The sequence below is a fragment of the Psittacula echo genome (assembly GCF_963264785.1).
Source record: "Psittacula echo genome assembly, chromosome: 8".
In the NCBI taxonomy this organism is placed as follows: Eukaryota; Metazoa; Chordata; class Aves; order Psittaciformes; family Psittacidae; genus Psittacula; species Psittacula echo.
The window spans coordinates 14,528,571-14,554,754 of record NC_137744.1 but is presented as its reverse complement, the minus strand read 5'-3'; the positions used below and the strand labels follow the sequence as shown (position 1 = coordinate 14,554,754).

General features: G+C 41.2%; 1 protein-coding gene across 1 annotated transcript in view; it reads left to right on the top strand.

The window, feature by feature from the left end:
* The window catches only part of KIAA1210, a gene marked incomplete at its 3' end in the record, with an annotated part of 41,061 nt that overhangs the window by 9,551 nt on the left and 5,326 nt on the right, over positions 1–26,184 (top strand). The window contains exons 2-9 of the mRNA XM_080624478.1: positions 6,494–6,570; positions 11,008–11,176; positions 14,274–14,403; positions 16,875–17,033; positions 18,109–18,174; positions 21,370–21,582; positions 22,710–22,812; positions 23,889–25,499. Of these exons, the coding sequence (XP_080480604.1) occupies positions 6,494–6,570; positions 11,008–11,176; positions 14,274–14,403; positions 16,875–17,033; positions 18,109–18,174; positions 21,370–21,582; positions 22,710–22,812; positions 23,889–25,499 (2,528 nt within the window). The remainder of the gene's footprint in view (positions 1–6,493; positions 6,571–11,007; positions 11,177–14,273; positions 14,404–16,874; positions 17,034–18,108; positions 18,175–21,369; positions 21,583–22,709; positions 22,813–23,888; positions 25,500–26,184) is intronic.

The following is a 26,184-nucleotide window of genomic DNA, read 5'->3' as shown; positions in this document are numbered from 1 at the left end:
ACTGCAGAGTAATTAGCTGTATGAGGGCAGCCTGAAGTAATATGTCCAAACCAGGATAATCTCTCTGGCGTGGGTGCCAAGTGTCACAAAGCTGTGGTAGCTTGGACTTCAGTTTAGCCTCTCAAGCCGAGTACAAGCTAACAGCTGCTCTACTACTGGTCACTGCCTCAGGTTTAAGGTACCACAGGTCTGTGTATGTACACTGCAGTCATGTCTCCACTGCAGGGAGACCCTTCTGCAGTGGTTTAGCAAATGGCATGGCTGCTGAGAGGGCATGATTCTGCGGGGACAGGCATGGGACAGAGGCATTTACTCTCTCAGTTCCTGCACTGGTAGCAGAGTTCATTTCCATTGCTTTCTGTAGTAGCTTTTGAATGTTTTTCTCTCATTTGCCCTTCCCCCTTCTTATCCTTTTGGCTTCTCTCACAATTACAGACTAAGCCTGTGTGACTGTATGAAAGGCATTTCCTCCTGTTACTTTTTTTTTCTGAAGGCAGTTTCAGCCCACCAGCTGCTTTCCATTAGTGTTACACACACGCGCGCTGGGAGGGCAGCACATAATGCTTCAGGCACTGCTGAATTGCAGAAATCCTTCAGAATCGCTGTCAGGCAGAGGCTTCTCAAAGCAGAATGTAGGTAAAAAGAGTTCAGCACACTGGGACCTGTCTTCTGACAAGCTTTCTCAGAGAAGCCAAGGTGTGGGGACAGAGGGTGGTGAGGGGGTGTTTGAATGCGAAGTGTGAAAGCTGTGAATAGATCTCTTTATGTTGATGGTTGTTTGCTCTGGATATCTCATCAGGGGTCAGAGCTGAATGTTGTCTGTTGCTATGGGGAATTATGACCCCCTACTTGATCCTGGGAGAGTATTTTATTGATATTAAATATTACCTAGTTGCTTATCCACACTTCCTTGTGGCTACTATTGCTGTATTATCTCTGATCCTTGGAAAAGGACCTTAAACGTCCTTAAACCCTCCCTCCTTTGGTGAAAATTACAGGAGCAATATTCATTAACTTTGTGAACTCCTTCTGTCACTGATAGCGGAGGCAGTGGCAAGTATCGTAATATAAACTGCTGATTGTGCTGCTCTCTTACACCTACCTGAAACAGTCATGGTCTGACTAGGATATACCAGCTAAGGGCTGGCAAAACCCCCTGGGAATTTCATCCTAGAAACATATAGTCTAGAATAGAGTACAATGGAATCAGCAATCAGTGCAAGGTCAGATCCCAGTTCCTTCCGTCCTGTTGGGTTGTACTCTGTTTCAGCAAAGTTTCTGTGGGATCCCACACTATTCAGCATGTTCCCTGAATGTGAACCTTGAAGTGCAGTTTGCTCAGCTCATTGCATGGAGAGCAAAGGAAGCTTTGTTTGTTGGGTTTCTGATATGCTCAAGGGGTGTGAAAATTGAATAGAAATCTTGCTGGCTCTGCTGTTGCTTTATGGTTGACTCTGAAATCCTGTTCTGTAGAGTTGCAGAGGGTGAACTTCGTTTAATTGTTGTTGAATTAGCGAGTTCATTGATAGTTCCTTGCGGGGTTCCCAGGGAGGGAAGCAATTAACCACATTTTGTCAGAACAAAGTCCTCTCATGTGCTTTAATAAGATACAGTACAAATTTAACTGTCAGTCACCTTTTGCTACAGAACGTATTCTGAATACTAAACCGTCTTGCATTCTGTGTTTCTTTGAAACTTGGTGTTCAGGAGAAATAAAGGGGCTGCAGTAGCTTTGGAACGTGTTCTGGGGGGACTGGCTGCAGGGTGGTGGCCTAGAGGACCAGATGAGGGCTGTGCATTTCCCTATGCTGATCCATCTTGCTGTGCAAAATGTGTGTCCTGAAATCTGGAGCATAAGCTTGATTTCACATAATTTTTGTAGCATGAAAGAAATTGATCTTTAAAAGCTCCAGGCAAAAATTTCTTCTCTTCCTCTTGGCTGCTTGCCATTGTCTGTCTCCTGTAGGCTATGAAGATGCTAACTGAATGCAGTGCCTCGTATTCTTTAGTCTTTATTTCCTCAAGCATTTAGTTGATAGGAAAGGGGCTGTTTAGGGTTCAGCATCTTCTTTGATCACTCTGTCATAAGATCTTCCGGAATGCTTATACAGAAGCATGGGACTGAAGCTGAAGAAGCAGTAAAGTTGGGGTAGGAACTTGCTTGCTGGGCAGTCTCCAAGTCTTCTCCACTGGAGAGACAGCAAGGAGGCTCTGTCCCTTTTCTGAGGCTGAGCAGAAAGTGTTTCTGTTTGTCTTGGGCCTTTGTTAAATGCAGGAAACATGAGTCCTGTACAGCGTTAACTTCCCAGGAGTCCTTAAATACACAAACCAAGCACTGAAAGGGAATTGTCTTTTCTTCTTTTAGTATTCTCCTCCACCCTCCATGAAGTACAAATTCAGTAATGTACTCAGTGACAAAAAGGGAATGGTCAGAACACCACACTGGGACTTTATTTCTTTTACCCAATCACTGCCTTCCCATAGAGCACTGCAAATATCTGCAGTTGCCCAAGCTCCTAAAAGGGAAACAAGGATATTTCTCCTCTTCCTGGAGATTTCTTTTTTTTGTTTTTAATCTTAAGACTCATTAGTTCCTTTAATGAGTTGAAGAGCTCCAAGTGAATGCAACACAGTAGGGTTATTAATGGAAGTCTTGTATGGGATAGCAGGGAGCCTAGATCTGAACCATGAAACCACTTGAGTGGTGATTGCTATGTCCCGTGTCCTGCTTTGAAAGTAAAGTAAGTTGTCCAACTTTGTTTTACTGCTTTAAAATACACCTTTGCTATGCAAATAGGGTCTAGTAATGTCAGGTTTATTGTTGTGATTGCATCTATATAGGAAGCCACTTGACTACTTGCAAATAATTCATTAATTCGTAGGTATAATAATCCAGCCCGTCACCCTGTGCAAGGAGAGGTGAACACCTTGTAGTCAATCCTTGCTGCTCTCAGTAGCTTTCAGTCTTTTCCATGGCCTTACATGGGAACTGGTGCAGGGAGGCAGGACCAGGCCTGGTTTTTAAGGTGTCTAGCAGAGACTGAGCATCTTGTTTGTACTGTACCTCTGCTGCAGGAGGCCTGGGTGTATGCAGTGATTGCAAATGGTGTTTGATAGAGGACTAAGAGCATGACTAGAAAGTTGTAGACTAAGGAAATGTGCCCACTGTTCCACTTCTAGTAGGAAGCAAATAGTACCTGTGACTTGACAACTCTGCTACCTTGGCTGGCCATAGCTATCATCTATCACTGCTCTGCCCTGATGGCTCGCCCACTGAGGAGACAGTCTCCTTCATTGCTGTGTGAGGGATGCTATCCTCTAGCATCTCCTAGCCTGAAGAATATCAGAAGCACTGCTCTAAAAAGACATTTGTTTAACCTGATATTTTTATCACTGAAAATCCATATGCCTACAACATTTGTTTAAAACTTTGTCTCTAATGGTATAATGCTCTGGGAAAGCTCTCAGGGTGCACATGGTTTGTGCAGCTGACTGAACTGAATGTACATGGTATTGACACATCCTGACACTGCATCTGTCAGCTGTCATTAAGGCCTGGAAGTGGTGAATGTCTGAAGGTTCAATAAGCTAATGCCTGTGCACTCACATGTATTTGTATTGATGGGGTTTTGTCCTCTTTTACTCCATTACATTGATCCAGGTTAGGGTTTGTTGCTCAGAACATTTGCTAGCTCTTTTCTGTAAAGTACAGCTCACTGCCACCAGAATTTGAAGTTTAAGTGTTGTCTAATTGCCAACATTCCTTCAGGTATGTCATCAAGCTTTTAATGATGGAACTTACACTTTGCTGTAAATGTGTATCTTTTTCTGGTCATTGCTAACTTAAAGCTTGGAGAAATCTGTGATGTTCAGTTCATTGGAAAAAGATGATACTGTGATGAGGCACCAAACCATTAGGTCCTAAATGGGGCACATTTGACAACAACCAGTGCACCCTTGCAATTGACACTTGATCTCCACATGCCCCAGAGAACTCAGCTATAAAATCAAGTTAATGCTGTAGCTGACTTGACTGTGAAGAGACTGCCTCAGAGCTGAACTGCTTTACAATTACAGTTCTACTTGTATAAAAGATAAACCAATTGGAAGTAAATGCTTGCAGTTATAATAAATGTAGCTGTCAAAATATTTCTAAAGGCTGGAGGGATTCTGAGTGATCAGCTGAGATGATCGAGTAATTCAAATAAATGTAGAGCTGGTGATAACAAAGGTTGATCTGAAAGCAGCATTTTCTCTTGTTTTGATTTTATTGCAGGTGGGTAAAGCAGAGGAAGGGACTTGCCAGTTTGTCCTTGTAAGTTTGTTGAGTGCTTTCTTGATATTTTACTTCAGATGCACTTCCCTTTCCCTGAAGAAAAATCTAGCATTATCCATTATAGAATCATAGAATAGTTAGGGTTGGAAAGGCCCTTAAGATCATCTAGTTCCAACCCGCCCTGCCATGGGCAGGGACACCTCACACTAAACCATGCCACCCAGGGCTTCGTCCAACCTGGCCTTGAACACTGCCAGGGATGGAGCATTCACAACCTCCCTGGGCAACCCATTCCAGTGCCTCACCACCCTAACAGTAAAGAACATCTTCCTTTTATCCAGTCTAAACTTCCCCTCTTTAAGTTTTAACCCGTTACCCCTTGTCCTGTCACTGCAGTCCCTGATGAAGAGTCCTTCCCCACCAGTGTGCATGGTGTGAAGTTGAGGGGGAAAATTTGAGCTGAATTTCATTATAATATGGAGAAATAGTCTATGAGAAAGTCTGCTGATGAACACTTTAATCAAAATGTGCGCATTTTCATGGATAATTGATGAGATGTGAGGGGAAAAAGGGGAGAAGAGTTGAATGTTTATGATAATCCAAAAGGGAAAAAAATCTTAAAAGTCTTTGTTTTTGTTGCTTCTCGGTATGTCTAACACAATTGTTTCAAGAACTTCCTCAGTGTGTCTTATTTTGAAAAGGTGTAACTAGTTCTGATTGCTGCAATGACTTTTTCATTGATTTTAGTAAGTTGAATGAGTTTATTTGGAACTACAGTATGTTAATGCATTCCTGTGTTCACTGCTCACAGATGATCAGTTTTAAAACAGAGAACCACTGCAGTCTATCTCCTCCATTTCTTCCTACATTCAGCAGCATGGCAGCCTGTGTATTTGGGTGGCTGGTATAGGGAAAGCTTACTCTGTGATCTGGTTTTGCAAGAACTCTGCCTCTTATCTCCATGGTCTGCTCCCTTTTTTTTTGGTGACAGTCCCATCACCTGTGCCTCTGCACCTTATCTTTTAAGGTTATCTGAAGATGTGGGCTCACAGGGAAGTCCCAGTGCTTTTGGGCATGACAGGTTATAGAGTGTGTGGGTGGTAGAGACGTAATAGAATAGTTTACTGATGGATAAATTCATATAGACTCATAATCTTGCTTGCTGTTGAGATGCTTATCTTGGCAGTATTCTTATGCCGCTTTGAGGTGGAAAATGTTAGATGAGGTCTGTGCAGAAAAGGGAGCAGGATTGGTTGTTGGGTATTTTCATTTGTTTGTAAAGATTTCTTACTCTTTAGGTCCTGAGAAAGTATGTTGGAACTGCTAACTAAATGTATCACGTAGATATCTCCTATAACAAAGGCCGGTATTTATGAGCTGCCCTGCTAAACTGTCACATTTCCATTGTTGCTTGACATTTGTACTTTAACTCTCACAGTCTGAAGCTTAATTCTTTTGTCTCTGGCAGACACTCATTTAGGAGTCTTGGAAAATACAAAGTGGAGCCAGTTAACATTGAATGATCTTAGAACTAGGCTGCACTTTTGTTTTCATCGAGCAGGAAGATGATGCCATCGGCTAATTTGGTTGATCAATAGCCCTGCTTGCGATAAGGTTTCAAAGCTTGTGGCTAAAAGCTGATTGCACTGGATCCAAAATAAATTTGATCTATCGGTTTCCACTGATGTAGCATAGCTCAGGATGATGCTTCAGTGCTGATGCTTAACTAATTTTAATAATGCTGACAGACTAGCTTGGTGCGTGCTGTGAGGACACTGGAACACATGAACCCTTGGCAGCAGAGCACTTATTTGTGAATGTGTTTTGCAGTAGCATGGAGCTGTCATGCTCTAGTGAAGAGCAGTCATAAAGGCTCGTTATTCTGAGACTGGGAAGCATCACGGTCTTTGCTGAGCAAGTTTAATGACATCTTTCATTAATACAAACTTTGATCCTGGTTTCCTAAAAAGACAAAGGTACTGGTAGGAAGTTAAACTGGTTTGTTAGTTTTGGCTGGAGGTATAAATGTTACTGAAAAATGAGTAAAAGTTCTGTGGCCGAAGTGCAAAACAATGTGTGAGCTGTGTCTGTGATCAGCATTTGGGTATGCTCTTTCAGAAAAGATCCCACCATGTTCTTTTTTTTCATGCTGGGTGGGACCGTATTCTGCTAGGAAGGTAAGAGAAAATATAACTGATGCTTTGATCTCTATTTCAGTGACTACATCATGGCTACGGGACTAACAGAGGTCACACAGTCACCTGAAACAGGAGACACACTTGAAGAGTGTGCAGGTAAGCAGGTAGTTTGTGAATGTATAGCTGATTTGGAAGTCAGGATTTATTTTCTTCATGGTCAGGCGTCTGTAGTGACTTGGTTTGCAGTGTTGTTTTGGGTTTCGTAGTGTAAAAAAAATCTGTGTGGCTTTGTCAGCTGGCAGTACTATGGGAAGAGTCTTTGAATGTGCAGTACTGTAGGGTCATCACCTGATGGAGGATATTCTTTTTGATTCTGGCTTGGTTTTTAAAAAATAGAACATTAGAGCTTGAAGGACTGAGTGTGGTGCAGGCTTTGTTGGATCCTGCAGAGGTGGGAGCTGAGCCTTTAGCCAGCCTCTGTCTGTGGGTGCTGTACCAGCACCCCCCCTGCAGCCTCATTTGCTGCTTCTGGCCATAGACAGCCACTTACTCTTTAATCTAGTAATAGACAAGAAAGGAAAATATCTTACTTATGCCAACAAATTGTCTTAATTAAAGGAAACCCTCTTTTCCAGTGTTCAGACTATTCTTGAGGAGATAGGTGAATATGAAGGCTGAGGTGTTTCAAAAAGTGGCTGTCTTATCACTTGATTAGTTTTCTTTTCTTTGGCTAATGTCTCTCAGTCATCTTAAATGTTTGTGTTTCAAAGGTCATCTTGCTTTGTCCTTTAGAAATACATTTGTCACTTTCAAAGTATTGGTAGAAAAGAGAAGCAAATGGCAAAGTGACTGATAGTCCAACTCTGCATGGCAGATAGATGGGGTGAAGAAAGTGTAATGGTGGATGGTCGGCAGTGGCTGAAACCTTAAATTTGTGATCTAGTTTATCAAGATGTTCCAGTGGTATCCATGGCACATTGGTGAACCTGTATGAGACCCACACATGCAAATTTTGTACTCAGATTCACTGGAAGATTCACAAAATGGATCAGATCGTAAGCTGGGTCATAGGGAAGGCAGGAGATGGCTTCCTGGTGTAAGTGTTGGCTCTAAAACCAGTGGGAATATTTCTAGCTGTAACTGAATCAAAACTTTTCTAAGTTAAAAGCTGCTGCACTGTTGCTGAAATATTCAAGGGACACTTGATGGACCTGGATAAAGCCACTCTTGGTTCTCTTGCTTACTTTCCATGTAATTTAGGATTGCCTCACCTCTTCCTTTTCACAGCTTTAACTTGTGATGTGAAGGCTCCAGAAGGCTAAAATCCCCAGCCTCCACCATCTAGTCAATTAAATTGTCTTCCTGAGGTTTACTTCATTGTCTGACTAGTAGTAGAGGGCTTCCAGTGCATCTAGTCCTTCTTGATGGCAGTAACCAAGTCACTGTCCAAAAACTGTCAACACCTAATGTTAGCCTTACTGAATTCCATGATTTTATTACCTGGCTGGCAGCATCAGGTACTTTTTATGAAGCTACAATCATGGTCTTTTCTGAGAATGTTGTCTGTGGGTTTGTTTTTTTCTTTTTTTTTTAATCATGTGCGTTTATTGTTGAAGTATCTAGTCCTTGAATTTGAGAAAATGGAAAATGTGTTCTGGATGCACCTTAGGAACTCAGAGAACACAGAAGATCCCCAAATTAACTGTTTAATTTAAATATGATTATGGAGCTCCCAAATCAGATGTCCCGTCTGCTTTTTGCAGTCTGAATTTTGCACTGGGAAAAGCATCTTTTTCTCATGTTATAGAGAAGAAACGTGCAAAGAGCAGAAAGATGTGTGTTAATTCTCTCTGTGCACAGGAGAAACAATGAAATAGGCAGTACACAAACAATAAAAATACAGAATAAACAAACTTTACAGAGAAAGAAAAATGTTTACTCCTGCTCCTTCTGTTATAGTGGGCTAAATAACAGCACAAGCAACTAGTTTTTTGGAAGGCTTTTGCTTTTTTAGGGCAGTAGCCTTTGAATTTAGTTTTTTATTTTTAACACCATAAAATTGAAGATTGAGAACCATAAGAATTCAAAAATCATGAGTCATTATTCTTCAGTGGGTGAAGGGGAAATAGGCATAGTTGTCTGAGCTTGGGTATTCTCTCCTTGCTTTGACTGGATTTTTGTTAGACAATGATTTTTTTTTTTTCATTTTGAGTAATAAGATTCTGTTGTATGTTATCAGTTCTAATATCACAGAGTACTCTTCCAATTCAGTGATATATTGGGCTGCTTCACAGTGTGTTGGAATGTAGGCACTTTTAAATTAAATGTGGCATCCTTTTAACAGTGTGTGAAACTAGAGCACAACTGTTCAGGGTGTGAACAGTTTACTGCGCACCAGTAATAATTTAGAGGCTGGAGAAGGCACTGAAGTAACTGATGTGTCTGCACCAGAGGACTCTCTGTTGCACAGTGATACCCAAGTGTTGTCCCATGCCAGCTGAATTTCAGTCACTGACAGTGTTTGCAAGTCCTCTCCATGGGATCCATTCTAAAGCTAGCACCACTTCTGATCCAAACAAGCATTTGGAGTAGAACCCTGGCAGTATTATCCTTTGTGGTAGTGCTTATGTCTGTTTCCCTTAAGTGCTCTTAGGATGACTTCTTTTTCTGTTGTGGTGTTGGTTCTCTAGAAATACCAGCATCTACTTAAGCTCATCAGTAGTAATTGCACTAGAATCAGGCTTGCTGTCTGTCCATAGCACTGTCAGCTGACCAGTGTACATGAGAATGTCGTTGTTTTTCGTTTAGACTGCCTTTAAGTTGCAGAGCTGTCTGTGTCTAGCAAAGTCTGCCATGGTGCTGTTTGGGTCATTGGCCTGTGTTAGCAGACATTGCTGAACTGATAATTTTGGGGCACTGCTTTCATGAAACATTTTAATCCTTTGTTTTGCTCATCTAAAATAAACCATCTCAGCTTTGACAAGCTTCCTGGGAGAATACCATATAGATTGTCTAATTGCTGATATGAATGACACTAATGAAAGAGAAGCGTTTCTAAAGGCTCTCTAAAGGACACTCAACATGTTTTATCTGAGAGGCATTGTGGCTGATTGCAAAGGTCTTCCGCCAATAAACCCTCCAAGGAGCACCACATCCATTATTATTCAGATGAGTGGAACTCCACTGATAGTTTTGCTTTGCATGGTTTGGAAGATAATTTGGTGTCCGTGGCAGCCTAAGTCACTTGAAAAGCAATGTGTAGGTCTTCTGTGGCTGATACTGCTCTGCAGAGAGGTAACCATCTCATCAATCTGTGCCGGACAGTGTAGCAGTGTCCTTGTATGTCCTGACACATGGTGCTGGCACTGGGCTTGAGAGCAGGGAGGAGACAGGGTGAGTATGTCTCAGTATCATTGTTTATTTCTCAAAGTGGCTACTGTCTGATGCAGCTGTGTGGTGGCACAGTTTCAGCCCAGATAAGGCCCATTGGCAGAGATCCCTACACGTACAGGGCACATGTTGAAACAGAGCATCGCCGACTAAATCATTGCTGGGAGAAGACAATAATTGTGTTGAAATAATGCATTGCTTATGGAGGAACCCTCCAGCTGTGGGCATTTATTATGCCAACTCTTGTAAAGTATTAATTGAACAATGAATTTGGCTCAGATATGCAGTGATGTTATTGCTCTGCATATGCATTTCAGAAATTACAGGGGTCTTAGTACAATAGTTTGGCCCAAACCACTCCAAACTGACCCCCCCGTGTAAGCTTCGGTGACAAAATGCAGCATTTGTGTGCTGAAGGAAAATATAAATGAGAATGTTAAAGTATCTTAGGTTATTAAAAATCAAATAAGTCAGTGATGTTTCATATGGTTTATTTTGTTCTTTTTGTGTTTTCATTTGGACAATGGAAAATCAATGGCAATTAAATCAGATTAATAGTTTTCCAATTGTGTTCTTAGGGCTGCTATGTTTGGGGGTTTCATGTCCTGCAGGGCACTGTCTTAATCTAAGTTTGCTCCATTGTCCTTGGAGGAGTTGCTGATTTTTATTTTGGGGCAGTGTTTTAATGTGGAAACGGATATTTATGTTTTAGAGTTTAGAGGTTTTTAGAGTTTATAAATCGTTTTGCCAGTTTCAGTCTTTTTGTCAAATGTTGAATATCCTCCAGGTGTTTCTCCTTACTGAGTAAAGAGAGAGAAGAACTAAGCCAAGCTAAGTAAAGAACAATAAGAGTTGAAGACACTGACATAACTTTTTAAAGTGAAAATATCTCAAGTATGATTGGCATGATCACTGTTCACTTGTGGGTAGATACATTCTCTACTTAAGGTGTATTTTTCAAAACCTGGAACCTAAGTAGGCACCACTGTTGTCAGCTCAATGCCAGTATTGCTTTATAGACAGCAAATGTAAGAAGTGCAGCTTCACCTTTCACTGGACTCCAGCACTGAATTATTTACAAAGGAACTAGAACTGAATGGGCTGCTGTAGCTTTGAGACTTCCTCCAGAAGTTACAAGATAACATTCTCCAGACTAAGCAACCCCTCCAACCTCCATAAATTTCCATTTCTCTCATGTTTCAGGAAAGAAAAAATCCAAGTTTCAGACTTTCAAGAACTTCTTTGCCAAGAAGAAAAGGAAAGAACCTCCACCTCCCAGGGGAGAGAGTAATTTAAAACCTTGCCAGTCCAGCAGCGATGTCAGCATCTCGGTGCTCGACACGACTGCACTTCATTCACCGGAGGAGGCTGGGTAAGCTGCTGGGGAAGTGGACCTCTTGCAGCAGCAGGATGAAAACATGAGTTGGCCCCTAAGGAGCAACCTCTGTCCAAGTTTGTGCAAAACAAGCCCTAATGCTGATGAAGGAATTCCAGGAATTTCCTCCTTCTTTGCTAGTGCTTCAAAAGCCAGCCTGGAGGGGGGTGGGGGGCAGCCAGGGGCAGGGGTGACCCAACCTCTTAGGCTAAAACTGCAGACAGCCCAGATTGTTTTGATTGGGTTTAGTGTTTGAAATCTGGAAGGGTCTGATCAGGAGCAACTTTACAAGGGGATGACAACTGAGTAGTGCTAGTAGAGAGAATACATGTGAAGTCAAGTTGCTGGTTTTTAGCATCAGTAGTGCCCTACGTCATGGCTAGGGTAAAGGAACAGAAGTATTTTTGGTATATTATCAGTGCAAGCTTGCTGCTTTAACTTTCTTATGTAGCTGTTTGGGTACTGCTGAAGACCTCTAGTTTTGTCAGCTACCTGTGGAGGGCTGTCCATGTGAGTGAGGTTTGCAAGTCCTTAAGCAAATTGCAGAGCAATTCTCAGATTCCTGAATGATGTTATTTCAAAAACTTGCCCATTCTTCAATTAGTGTAATACAAGCTATTAGCTTGCCCTGCTAACACTGCTTCACTCATAACGTTAAACCATCAAGCTACACAGCACTTCCATTGCACATCTGTGACTGAATCTGGGGTGGGACAATGCTCTGAACATGGTTCTCTCTCTCACCAGGGGTGTCATGCATCAGTATCTGGCTGTTTTCCAACTTCCCACCCTCCTCATAATCCATTGTTAGCTACTCTGCCAGGCTTCTCTTTGTATTACCCTAGGCCTTGAGTTGTAGAGCTGCAGACTAGTAATGTGTGACAAAACACCGGACACATCCTATGATTTGCAGTGGTTTGTTGGAGGGAACACTGGCAGAGGGCATGAATAGGTGACCAGAGTGAGACATGCTGAAATCAGCATTGCTGCCAAATGCTTTGTATGGTCATACAAGGCATTTGGTGGAGCTGGACGCTGTGTTTCTTCTGATGGGTGCTGATTCCTCCTTGCCCCACCTTTCCCCACTCTGTCTGTTGTGTTTATGCAATTGCATCATGGAAATGATATGGGAATGAAAACAACAATCTCTGTATTTTGTTTGTTAGCATAACAGCAACAAAGTAAGTGACCACATAAGCAGTCCCCTGGGCTAAGGGGAATTAGAGTGACTCAGCTAACCCAGTCCAAAAAGCTTAGGAACAGCCAAGTTTACCCACTGGCCCATAGGAGGGATCTGGCTTAAAATCAGCTACCTGCTCCAGGGGCAGTGTGGGTGCGAACTCCTTCTCTTGCCCTTAACCAAGTACTTCAAGTCCAGTTGCTGTTTACTCCAGCACTGTCCTCCAGTGATTATGAACTGTTTTGCAAGATCAGAGATCAGGAAGTGAGTAAAACTCTTCTGGTTTTTTCCCTTAGAGGTAAGATTAGGTGGACTATCCAAAAGAATTAAAGGATATGTTTGTGCTACTTGAAAACTTTTATCATGTCCAGACCCTGCACAGCATAAGCATGCTTTGTAAGTACATAGAGAGACTGAGCTACATAATCCTTTGGAAAACCTGATCCTGAAAGCCAATGGAAATACAGCTTGTGAAGGGTTTATAGCAGGACCCTGCACTTTGCAATTTCTGGCATGCAGAGTATCAGAACTGATCCTAGAATAATGCTGCTGTTTGTTCTTGAGGCAGAAGCACTAGTTTCTTTTCTTCCTCCTTTTTTTCTTTTTTAAACCATGCGTGGTGTGTTGACCCCAGCTGGGTGCCAGGTGCCACCAAAGCTGCTCCATCAGTCTCCTCCTCAGCTGGACAGAGAGAAAAAATACATCTCTATCAGATGTGGGGGGAGCTTCTGGCACCTTCTCACAGAAACCACCCCTGGAGTCTTCTCACTACCAAACCTTGCCATGAAACCCCATACACCATGTAATGGTTTAAAAATTGAACTTTTCTGAATCCTAACGAGAGACTAACCCCTGTGTGGCTGTTAGAGCTGTAGGAATTACATTGCAAATGAATCTTGCTGAATAATGGCAGCTTACGTGATCCATTTTACAGAGATACAAATGAATGCATTGCTTGCAGATTGAATGCATAGATTGCCTACACCATTAGAGCCATAGGAGGGTTAGTCAAACAGACAAAGGGGATGGTGTCTCTGGAGATATAAAGAAGGGAGTTGCAGGAGGAAAAAGTAATTTATTTGGGATTTTTTTACATGGAGTATTTACGAAAGTTCAGTCTTTCAGGGCTTTCTTCTAAATAGAGAATGTGGGGTTAGACAAATAGCAGAGACCTCTTCTGTTTGATTTCCTTGCAGAAGAGTGTTAGACTTACTGGATTTCCCTTGTCAGAGTTCTGTTCCTAATCATCCCGTGTTACCCAGAGTCCAACTTTCAGAAGCAAGAGCATTGCCTGCAGGGAAGCTGAGCCAAGGAATCCTTGTAACTTGTGGGATATGAACAAGCCAACAACATTAGAGTATTCTCTGTTGTTTTCCGGTCAAACACTAGAATAAAATCCTGGTAGAGGCTATCCTTGTGGTCTTTTGAACAAAGTGACACACAGACACTGCCTGCCTATGCTGATGGAACTTGGTGGATAAAAGATTTGGAGCCTTTCTAGTTGTGCCACCCAAGTGCAGAATTTGCCCTGCACAACTTAATAGTACAACCCCAATCAATCTCAGTTAATTACAAGCCAGTCAACTGTGGGAACTCATCAATGCTTCACTGGGCTGAACACCCAGTGAGCACAGGAGCAGAGCAGGAATATCTTACCTGGGTACTTCAACTTGGCCGTGGCCAAATATGTAACTGTGGCCATGGTCACTTGTACCGTATGTACTTCTTCCTTCTGAGTATAAAAGGAACTAGCAGTGACTACACTAAGACAGCTGATATGCACAAATCTGAAGTTAAGTGAGATGCATCCTACTCTGGCCTCTTTGTGATCCTTCTGCCCTGGTGAAGTAGCACAGGGAAGTGTTGGAGGGATGTATCCAGTGCACTGACCACTCTTCTTGCCTTCCTTCCCAGGACCAAAGGAAGCATGGGAAACAAAGCCTTGTCCCATGACAGCGTCTTCATTTTTGAGTCTGCACCAGGAAATGTGGCAGATGATCTGTTGTCTCAGGAAAACATACCTGGAAGAGTGAAAACTTTGCAGGTGAGAACATCATCCTCTCATTCATGGTGCTGCTTTGTATTAGCTATCTCCTAGGAAACCCTGTGGCTTGATTCCTCTGCTGTGGGCCTTAAGATTTTGTTGACTGTAGTGTCCAAATGAGATTTACTGCTTTTGGATCTATTCTGCCTCTTGGAAACTTCATCTTTGAGCAGTCCTGGTGCTTCCAGCCTTTCCCAGGTCTCATAGAGTTTGAGTGACATGAATCCAGTTCACAGGCTCTTGGCAACTTTCCTTAATGAGCATGTCCTCTTCCAATGGGATTTCTATTCTTCACTTCATAGCTACTGTTTTTAAATTAAGGCCATTTATTTATTATGTAGTGTGTCCCTTATACTGTTACTCTTTTGGGCAGTTCTGGCTATGATGTTTTCACTGTACATGCTAGCACCAGCAGCTGCGTAAGTGTGTGGGATGATGGATGTGTCAGGGCACTCTCAGTGACAGCTTTATTTATATCATTATTCTTCTGATCTCTGCCAACAAAGGATACTGTATTCTGCTAGGTCATTTCCTTCTTCCAAGGCACATACTGAACCCTCCTTGACAGCTCCCTTATCAACTGTTGGTTATATTAATTGTGTTTAAATGACTGCCTCGCTCAAAGCACTGAGATAAAAGTTTAAGGTTTTTTCCAGAGACTGAAAACAAATGGCTGATAAAGCAGCCAAAGGCTATTGAAATTCTTCCTTTGCACAGTGTGAGTTTCGTGTTGCAAAACACAATTGCATCACATGTTTAGTAATAGAAGATGCACAGAGGGACTTGTTCTTTCATACAACTGCAAAATAAACTGAGCTTCAATTCAGGGTATTTTTTTGTATAACAATAGGGGTAGCAGGAGAAATAATGTTTATATATGATAGAACTTTGCTGGGGAAAAAAAACCTCTTTTCATGCTGTCTCCAGTCCACTGTGCTGTCTCTTCATCCATCCTGCATGGTAATGTAATACTGCCAGCGCTATTTTTATAGCCATAAGAGACAGTCTTTTTCTGTGAGCTTGACTCATGTCAGAATAAAAGCCAAGCACTAATAAAAGCTGTTATTTTCTTAGCAATGTAAATTAACTTCTGCCAGTAGATGACAGACTGTAAATTCAGTTTGTCCCAGAATATTTTGCTGTCTGCATGTAATAAATATAATAAATAAAAGATGGGCAGTTGTGAAAAGAGAGAAAAGCAAAACTGACTCTGTATTTTCCTCCCATAAAGTGTGCAGGTATGTTATATGTCTTGATACATTGCAATCTCTGTGCAGTTTGTCATCAGTCCTCCTTTTGCAGATCATATGGGTGAATACTCCTTTGGTTGTTGTTGTTAAGAGGGCAAGAAAGCTGTTTGAACTGAGGGACTGGTGGAGTAGAAGGTGACATTGTGCTACCCTGTGTGGCTGTTAGATCTGTAGGAATTATATTGCAAATTAATCTTACTGAATAAGAATGGCAGCTGATTAGATCTATTTTAGAGCTATGAATGAATGCATAGCTTGCAGAGGAGCACAGAATTAGGCCTAGAATTTCCCAATCTGGTTTAATAAGCACAGAAACAAAAAAACGGGTCTGCATTTTTATCTGGGTAATACTCAGTTGAGGTGGTTTTAGTTGAAGGACAAAATTTCTGTTTAGACTTTGTTTCTTTTCCAGCTTTGACATAATAACAGACTTAAGCCAAGAATTTTAGTAATGGTGTTTCCTGAGATCCGAATGTTTTTACTTTGAGGGAACATCTGGCTGCTTGTGAGGTTGCAGACTTCGTTTTATTTTTCTAGGGTCAGAGCCTGCCAGAGCATTCTTTTTGTGCAGTCTTGGAAAAGAATCCCAATACTCCATTACAAACAAAGTTGTTCCTGACTGCTGTTATCATTCTTGCTATAGACAGGACTAGGATATGATGCTGGGGAAAATTAACAAGAAATTCATTAGGGTAGACCAGAATAAAATTTGCTTTCTATAAAAAGTGAGACTCACCTACTTGTGCGGGAGAGGGTGGTGACAAGCTCTCAATATTTGGAAGAGCTTTGTGAAAGGAAAGCTGACCACATAAACCTGGGGATGGGAGCTGCTGAATGACAATGCTTTGTGTGACTATTTGAGACATCTGGATGCATGTAATTATTTAAAGAATACTTAAATCTAGACCTTTTAAACTTAAAATGAGTTAAATTGCTGTAAGTTTTTGGGAATGGTGAATTTTTTGTCTTTGGTAACTCAGTGAATAAAACTGGTTTTAATTTTGTACCAAAGCCAGTTCTAATGATGGGTCCCTGATGAATGTAACTAACTAAAAATTCTGTTAATGGCTATTTTCTGTAAATGGTCTGTTTCCTCAAGTATTTCTGTTAACTAAGAAATTTTGCATCCCTCATGGGAGCAACGGGGGTAAAAGTGTCCAAAATGTCCACTATAAATAGTGCCATTTAAAGTCTTTATTCTAAATTTATTTTCAACCGCAGCTTCAGTTGCAGCAGAACATCAGACTTGGGTCACCTCCTCTTGTTATAACCGGAAAGAAATTGGAAGATGCAGGTGCTGTTTCTGAAGATGATGGTTTACCTAGAAGCCCTCCTGAAATTTCAACCCTTCATGATGTTCTGACAAATTCACCAAGCAAGGTACAATTGTCATGTTACTTCAGTGACCACCTGTATGGAAAAGATAAAATCTGCTTGGAGACAGTGAAGAACCTTGTTGCTTGCTTGTGGTAAAATCTGATGGTACAGATCAGTCAGAACTAAAATTCCCTTGGTGGATTGTAGACTTGTCACTGACAGATACTAAGAAGTGGCCTTACAAAAACCCTTCTGAGTACAATTTTCCATGCTTTTCTGTAGACCAGTGCTGGGGCAGTTATGACCTTTATCATTAGGGAAAGAGGAGAGAAATTCAGTTGATAGGACACCTCTTGGTGTCTTTGGGCAACACAGTCTGTCCTGGCAGGTCTGTATGGCAGAAAGCACAGAAAGTCAGTTATTCATGAGTGAGTGTTGTGTGACTGGGACTCTTCCACTTCCAGTCCAAGAACAAGCCAAGGTACTTATGCTGCACAAATGAACTTTCTATGTCTTCCAGCTTCAAAGACCTGGAGAAATTGGCAGCTTCCTGCACCTGTGAAAGGGGAAGAATGTTGGGGTGGTTTAAGGCTAGTGAGGAAAACAAAAATCGTTGCAAGGAATTCTTAACCAGTTACTTAAGAGACTGCAAGAGAACCTTAAACAGTTACTGGCTTTGGAATTGAAAAAAAAAAATACTCTAGGGCAATATTAGTTGAATTGTCAGGAAAGTGACAATCCTATGAGTCTGAGGAGAAGAGGTCCTGATGGGACTCAGTGAGGGTTTGGTTATCTTCTTTGTTAGGAATTGCTTCTCACAGCAGATGCATGATTTTTAACTTGAGTGAACATGTGAACATTTGTAAATTTGAAGATCTTGATACATTTTAAGACATTATTTCAGCTTATAGTTTTGTCTCATGTGGTCAACCTTCATAGTGTCTCTCATAGCAGGATAAAGCTTCTCTACTTTGTCTGATCCCCAGTGAACAAACGAAACCTACCCTGTAAGACAGGGACTCAGTGACCCTTTATCTTTCCTCTTGGGTTTTCTCACAATTAGCACTGGATACCCAGTCCCAGATATTTCAGTGTGATACTTCCCTTGACTTACCCTCTTCCTTATTTTATCCCACAGTCCTCCAACCCTGTTCAGCGTCATAGCTCTTTGAGTTTAGGCGGGACAGACAGTGAAGATGAACAGGTAAATAGCTGCTTTTCCTGATAATGTGTGATGTCTCTATGGAGCAAGTACAATACATTTTTTTTATATATTTATTCTGAGTACAGTGTGTGTTGCAAAAAACCAACAATGTAAACTACAGGCAAAACCATAGAATCATAGAATCAACTAGGTAGGAAAAGACCTTTAAGATCATCAAGTCCAACCATTAACAACATAAGTATGTAACATAGCTACAACTACAGCAACATGACTAAGTACAGGCCCCACAGTGGCTGCACAAACAATTTATTAACCTGTTTATTAGCCTGGTCAGACTCGAAAGAGCCAGTTGGGTTCACAAATAATATGGTTTATTCATGTGCAATGTATACTGTTCTTTTGGATTGCTGGTGATAAATGCATTGCCTGCAAAACAGCTGTATAGCACTAACAGTATGATTGCAATCACAAGCTTAACTTTCTGAGTCAAAATACTTGGTGTAGCCGAGGACACAAGTATTACCAAAAGGCATTCCTTCCGTGGAGGACGAGGGGGCCTTTGAGAAGGGAGAAAGTAACCTGTGGGCAAAACCAGCTCAACTTTCCCTTCCATGTTTGAGATCAGACACTGCCCTTCTCAGTCATTCCTACATCTTTTGCTTTTAGGAATAGATAAAGCAATGTCTCCCCCACGTACTAGACTACTAGTCACACAATTTTAAAGGCCCAAGGTGACTTGTATTGTCATTATTTTAAATAACTTCTTGTATATCGTTTGTCTTTACTTCAATGTACATTTTATTAACTCATCTCCCATTTTAGATTTTAACTAAAATGCTCCATTTTGTAAGCCTTCACACTGTTTTTATCTTACAATGCAAAAAGCCCTTTTCTGTCCGGTTCTGGAGTCTTTGAGCTCTTTCAGTCTTACAACCTCATCTCTTATGAGAGACAGGGACAGGAAAAATATTTTTCCCTTATATATTGCCTAGAATTCCCCACTTCAAGCTCTTCCTTTTTCCCCCCAACTCACTAGGAACCTTCTAGGTTTTTTACAGAACCATATATGTTCCTTTACCCAAATATTTTTCTTAGTCAGCAGTTTGGCATAGCAGAAATCTTGCCAATGTGTTTATCTAAAATAAACCTGCTTTTCCTAAGTAATAATTTTTTTTCAGTAGCTTTTGAAACTATTTATGTAATACCAGGATTTGAGTTAGCAAAACACAAGTTGTTAAACTGAATAACCTCATTCCAAAGATGGGGACAGTTGTGAAAAGCATCAAGGAATCTACACCAGTTATTCCATTTAACGGTGCTGTATATTTAGTAAAGGAAAAAGAGGATTTGAGCCTAAGCAGTCTGAAGTTGTATACAGTGCAGTGGGTTACATTTTGCTATTGTATTGATCTTGTTGCAGATGATAGTCACCTCATTTCTTTGCCCTGTGCTGCTTCACTGGGATTTCCAAGAGCCTCATGCTGCTGTCACCTCTGTGTGGAACCCTGATATGTCACCCATATAACTTCTGAGTGCCTTCCACGTTTATAAAGACCCACTCTTTGACTAATCTAAAGCTAAATGTGAGGTGTTCACTCAAAGTAAGCAGCAAGTGACTTCCCCGAGACATTAGCCAGCATTATCTTGCCTTTGCCAGATAGCCTTTACAGAAATCTAACTTCCTTGTTGGCATTTCTATCCCAAACTGATTAAAAGCAAAACAGGGCCTCAGCTTGTGAGGCTGAGCAGTGTTTTGGCACAAACGCTCTTTAGGAAATGGGCCTCCTAACTGCAGCACTCTCTCTTTGTGCAGGCCCCTCCTCTGCCCAATAACCAACAAACACCAAATTTATCTTACACATAAACACTGATGTAGAATTCATATGTCTGCTCCATTGTCTTTGAAAGAAGATGCCAACTGCCAGTGCTCAGAGTCAAAAATATCCCAAATCCTCAGCAGAGTAGGGAGTTTGCCATTTATGTACAGCAGTAGCTCAGATAATGACTTCAGATATTTTTATATTAAATAAACACAACTGTAATTTTATAATTGAAAGGCAGAAGAACTTGTATGTAAAAATGAGTGAGAGTGTTACTGCTTTTGTAAGTGCAGTGATCCTTACTGATCTGTCATTAATCTTGTGGAATTATAACAATAGTTATCTTATTTACTTTCTTTCTTCCACAATGTGTAAATTTGTTGTGAGAAAAGTCTGCATCTGTCATAATGCATTCTATTGTGGTTGACTTAAGCTCTAGGAGCTAAGCAAAATCAATGGGGAATAAGGACATTAATTTTAGCTACCTTAAACATAAAGCAATGTACTTAGGCAGTTTTTGTAGATCAGGTGGGAAGATGTTTTCATTACCTTAAAACTCCATTAGCATACATGTTTTAAATGCTGTGTTATATCCTAAACTTAAAACCCCCCAAACATCTGAATGCCAAGCACACTTAAATAGCTCTGCTTCACCTGGCTTTATGGCCAAAGCCAAAATAGCAGGTATGTTGTACTGGATGAAGTTTGTTTGGCATGTCTGTGAAATTCTGCAAATGTTCTCGAAAGTCTGGTCTTCATTTCAAAACAGTAACAAAACCAATCAAGCTCTGTGTTTAGGGGGTTCTCTACAAGCCCTTCTGTAAACCCTTCACTTTGATAGCATAATCTAAGGTTACTGCTGTCTAGTTTCCCGGAGTAGCATTGCTGTGAGGGTGAGATCCGCATCATGTCTGGAAAATGGTTCTGGGGTACTTGCTGGAGACAAGTATTTGATTTTGCTGGAGAGTGGATGTGAAAAGCGCAAAGTGGCTATGGTAACTTTCTTAGAGATAGAGGTAATGAGGAGCAAGCATCCATGCTACTTTTGTGTCTTATTAATAACATATTCCTGCGATGCGTCGCAGTACTGAGATGAAAAGGCAGCTATGAAAACTGCACGAGTGTCTCCTGCTGGTGCATATATATATTGCAAATGGTTTTCAGATAAATACTGGGATGGGGACAAGCTGAGCCTCTTGCTGTGGGAGAGACTCTCTTTCTCACTTTTGTTTAACCGACATCTGGGCACAGAGAATTGAGTAATCTCTGTGCAGAGATGACATTAGGCATGAGTGTTCATGTCCAAATATCCAGCCATTTCAGGTTTCTGGAATGGAATGAGCTAGCAAAGACTTGTATCAGAGATGCAGGGAAGCCAAGCAAAATGTATAGCAATGTGTTCTGTGTTTTACAGGTACCTTCTGGAGCTTCCTCCAGGCCCATCAGTCCTTCATCCTCTGCCACTCTGGGGGCCCCTGGCTCACGAGGCAGCAGCTTCCTTGCCATTGACTTCAACATCCCTGCCAGTCCCCTCGGCTGCCTTGACACCTCAGCAGCCAGGCACAGGATTGCCATAAACCCCCGGAAACAGAAAGGCTTTACAAACAAGAATCAGCAACACCCCCAGGTAAGTTTTTTGCAGAAAACAATCAGTGGGCAGAAGGAAACGGATGTGAATTTGTAACTGTTACTTTTTTTTTCTTTTTTTCTGTATTCCTTCACTTTTGTTGTTGTTATTCTTCATTGGAAGAAGGAAAACCACCTATCTTTCACCAACTAAGCAAAAAAAACCTCAGAAAACTTCAATATCATGGGAGCCGAAGTCCAACTTTGTTTTTTCATTATTTAGCCAAGAAAGTTGCAGGTTACACTTCATTTGTAAAAACATTCCTGTTGTTTGAAAAGCCAGTTCTCAGTTTTAAGGAAGAATAAGTCTGTTTCTACAAACAATTTCAGATTAGCTTTAACTTAATTCTTTGTATGTCAAAGGAAAGACTGAAGGTCTTTGAGAAGGAATATGGCTGTGCATGTGGTAAATTAGGTTGAGATGCTTCTCATCCTGGCTCCTAGGCAGCACATTGTGGAGGTGAATTTCACCAGATAGAAAAGGTTGTTGAATTGGAGTGTAACAGAAATAAGGAGTAATGCTTCTATATTGCATGTTCCCCTCTCCATCAGAAAATCATACGTGAAAATATGTCCTGGATTCCCCTGTTCTATCAGAGAATCATGCACAGAAATCTGTCCTGTAGTTAGAAGTGCCCTGCCCTGAGAAGGGATGGAGGAAATTCAGGATGAGTGTAACACAGAATGAGGTTTTCCTGGAAACTTGGGTCCTGCAGCATCTTTGCTGGATATTCTTTGTACTGCAGCTGGTACAACTACAGTGCTGAAGGAGAAAAGCTAATTGTGGGTTGTCAGTCAGAGATAACACAAGTGATGTTAATGTCTCTGGCCTGGCCTGTTCCATGCCACCAGGTAGCTTGGGTGGTGTCTTAAAAACATACTTGTTGACTCAGAATATGTCAATCCCAAAATGTGACACATTCAAGAGAGATCAATGTGCTGCCTTGACATTTTAAACATGAATGATTTCTCAGTTCTTCACTGGGGTAGTACATTACCCACAGTGTTGGTAAATTATAGGATGGGGGGGTTGTGTCTATGTTTTGAGTATTCATTAATGTGTGTGTGTATAAAATACTATTTTTGTTCATTATTCTTTAATTAAAAGATCTTCCTGCACCTCATTAGGTAGAACACCTGGAAAATGAGGCATGTCTTCCTGTAACTCTAGAAAAGAAGGGAAATTCAACAGAACTACTTGCGAGTGGCCAGCATAAAAGTGATTGTGAAGGTAATGAAGATGTATGTATTGCTAGTTTGAGTGCTTGAACTCTACTACATAAGTCTGAGAGAACCTATTTGAATTGTAAGTCCTTTCAAACTAGGCATTTTTTGTTTTATGTCATAAACCAATTCTGGCTGCTAAAGTGTTATGATGGAAAAAGTCATGTACACCACTCAGCACAGTGATGCTGAAATGATGAACTTTGAGAGCCACATTAAAAATATATGAAGGGAAAGTACCATGATCAGTACCTGTGCTAGATCTCATTGGCTAGAGATCTGAGTGCTTGACATTCAGAAACACCTTAACCTCAGTGTTATATCCGTTATGTGTATGTGACTAATTGGTTTGTGTTTACTAGATCTTCATTTGCTACTTCCCTCCTTACCATTTGAAAAATTGCTAATTGCCAGTGGTAACACAATTGTAATTACAAATGAAATTTCTCCAAAACAGTACCAGAGATTTTTCTTTTTAGCACCATGTTACAAACGCACTGGCTGATGATAATGCTATAGTGTAGTGGCCATGTTGACACTTTGTTATCAGGGCAGACTCAGGTCCTGATGCTGTCACACATCAGAGTTGCTGTGTGTGCAGACACATCTAAGCTATCCAGATGTTCTGTAGCTTTGCAGAACATGAAGAAGAACACAAAGAAGAGGCACAGTTACCTGATGCTGAGATGTTCTGCTTAAATACAGAAAATCCTCCAGATCATTCTAAACAGCCTTTCTAGGCATACCCGTGAAGAAATGTCTAGAGAAATCTGGCTAGTAGTCTTACAACTAAGGGTATGCACAGAAAAGAGCTAAACAGCGACTGATTTTGTATACCTTAATCAGACAACAGCTTTCAGTCATTCCTGGGATTAGGTGTGTTCAAACTGAAAGCTTTATCAGTATCCTAACTTGAACAGCCCATTTCTGTACATGCTTTGAACAGCCTGATTTATCAGACAGCAGTGCCCAGACTTGGGCAACTCATGCTGAATGACTGCACTATCTGGAATGAATTACTGGTACAAATGATGCTTGAATTTTAACCTTTAAGTGCACACTCTTCTCCTCTGTTTAATATAGGATTACCAGCCCAGGTGGAATATTGTGCAAAGGGAGGCAGTTCTAAGGAGACGTCAGGTGTAAAAAGTCCCACTGATGCTGCCTGTGACTCTCGTGATTCCACATTTGTAGCAGAAGACTCCTGTACTTTGCTGGAAGAGCATGCGTACCTCACAGACATGGACCATCACTGTAAGGCAGCTGCATCCCTCCTAAGACCTGAGGCTTCTCCAGTGAACCTGGAGGAAGACCACAGTGCAACAGTGTTGTACTGTTCAGATGAGTTTGCTGATGAATTGAAATTACACCAGCAAAACACCAGTACTGGAGCGTCTGCACTTCCAGAATGGCAGCAAATTCAAGAAGAAGCTGTTGTTTTTCCAAACACACTAGCAGCTGACTTGCTTAGCAGTGGTGTGGAAACAGAGGGCATAGATATATCGGCACATGTTGCACAAAGGTCCTCAGTAAATTCTGTGGACCCAAACATCAAATACCAAGAAAAGGGGAATCCAGTGTTTATTGGCAAAATAGAAGGCTGCTTGGGTTCTAGTGAGAATCATTCCAACCACGCTGTCTCAGATATTGTACCAAGCACTTCACAGTTTGCGGTAGCCAATTCAGCGTCCTCTTCTGACATCAGGACAGTGGCTGTTTTGAAGCCTGAGAACAGTTCAATAACAGGAAATGACACAGAAACTTGTGAAATAATGGAATTTCAGTCATCCAAAGGCAATGCAGAAAAAAACCCAGACACTGCTGCATCTGTCTCAGAAGCAGGTTGCCTGCTACCTCACAGTAAACTGGAAGTATGTTTTAAAGCAGAAACTGTTTCTGTTTCAAAAGGTGACCAAGGCAGTGAACAGGCCAACAGTGACAGGCAAACAACATACGTTTCTGAAAATCTGTCCATTGGATGTCTTGCCTCTTCAAGTTTGGCTGGCTTGAAGAGTAGCATCTCTTCTGATGATGACAGTAAAAACCAGCAGACAAGCAGTACACCTTCTCATGGAAAAGCAGTGGAAGACAGACGATCTTCAGATGAAAATGTGAAAACTCCACTGAAGAGTGCTTCTGCTAAACCAGTCAGATTCACCATTGCACCAGCATGGCAAAGATCTCTCTCAGGAGGTTCAAGTTCAAAGGAAGATTCCTATACCAGAAGTTCCCCTACGTCTCCTGTAAGACCAGAGTTGTTTGAAGGAGTGACAAAAGAACACACATGTTTTGATGCCATCATCCAGGAAGCAGCAAAATCCAACTCTGATAGATTTGATCGAGGTTGTAGGGACAGTGATTCCCATTTGAATTCTTCTATGGAGTGGGCTGACCATGAAGCACAAAGTGTTGAAAACCCGTTTGGGGTCAGACTAAGGAGAACATCTTCTTTACTAAAATACCAGAATGAAAGCCGTGCTGAGTCTCCAAAGCTGATCCCTTCAGCTGTTCCCACTGCTCCTTCTGCTTCAGTCAAAGAGGATCAGAAATCAGTGGGCACAGGGAAAACATCTCCAGGCCTTCCTGTTAGCACAAAATCAGTTATTAAAAAACCAGATCTGCTAGAAGACAAAAATCCTCCCAAGACAAGATCAGAAGAAGTGGAAAAGAAGCAAAATGGGCATAAACCTTCAGGTATTTATACTGTATTTTATCCAAACATTGTAGAAAACAACGGCCAAGAACATTGGCAGAGTGGTGAACAGAAGATAAAAATCCTCTTGATGAAGACCAAATTCAGCCTTGAGTTCGTCAGCACCATAATTTAATTGGCTTGTTGCTTTGGCTAGGATGCAGAATTCTTGGCTTATCTTAATGAAGGATGTGTTCCAGCAAGAATAACAACAGACTAATAGCTGAAGGGCCTCTGAAACATTCCTGGTACAACTGACTTGTACATATAGTTGGAATTTTAACAGAGTTTTTTAACCCTTACTGCTGTTTTGTAGTTAATTTTCCAGACTGCAGCAGCTCAAACCTTGACTGAGAGCTGCATTGGGTGTGATTATTTTTTTTTTCCTACAATCACTTCATTTAAAATATTTAAAAAGTGAAAAGGCAGCCTGTATTTTACTGCCTACATGAAATAATAGTGGTTATCATACTCGTTTAATCTGCAGTGTGAGGATGTTATTTGAAAAGCAAAATCCGGTTCACAATGATCTCAGTGGGAGCTCTGCCATTGACTTAAACGGAAGCAGAGTCAGGTCAAAAGCTCCAGAATAAACAGAAAATCAGTTATCACCAAGGACAAAATCATCAGGGAAGGTAATTTTATCCCCACAATGTTGAAAGGGTATTACAGATGCTGAAGGATTTA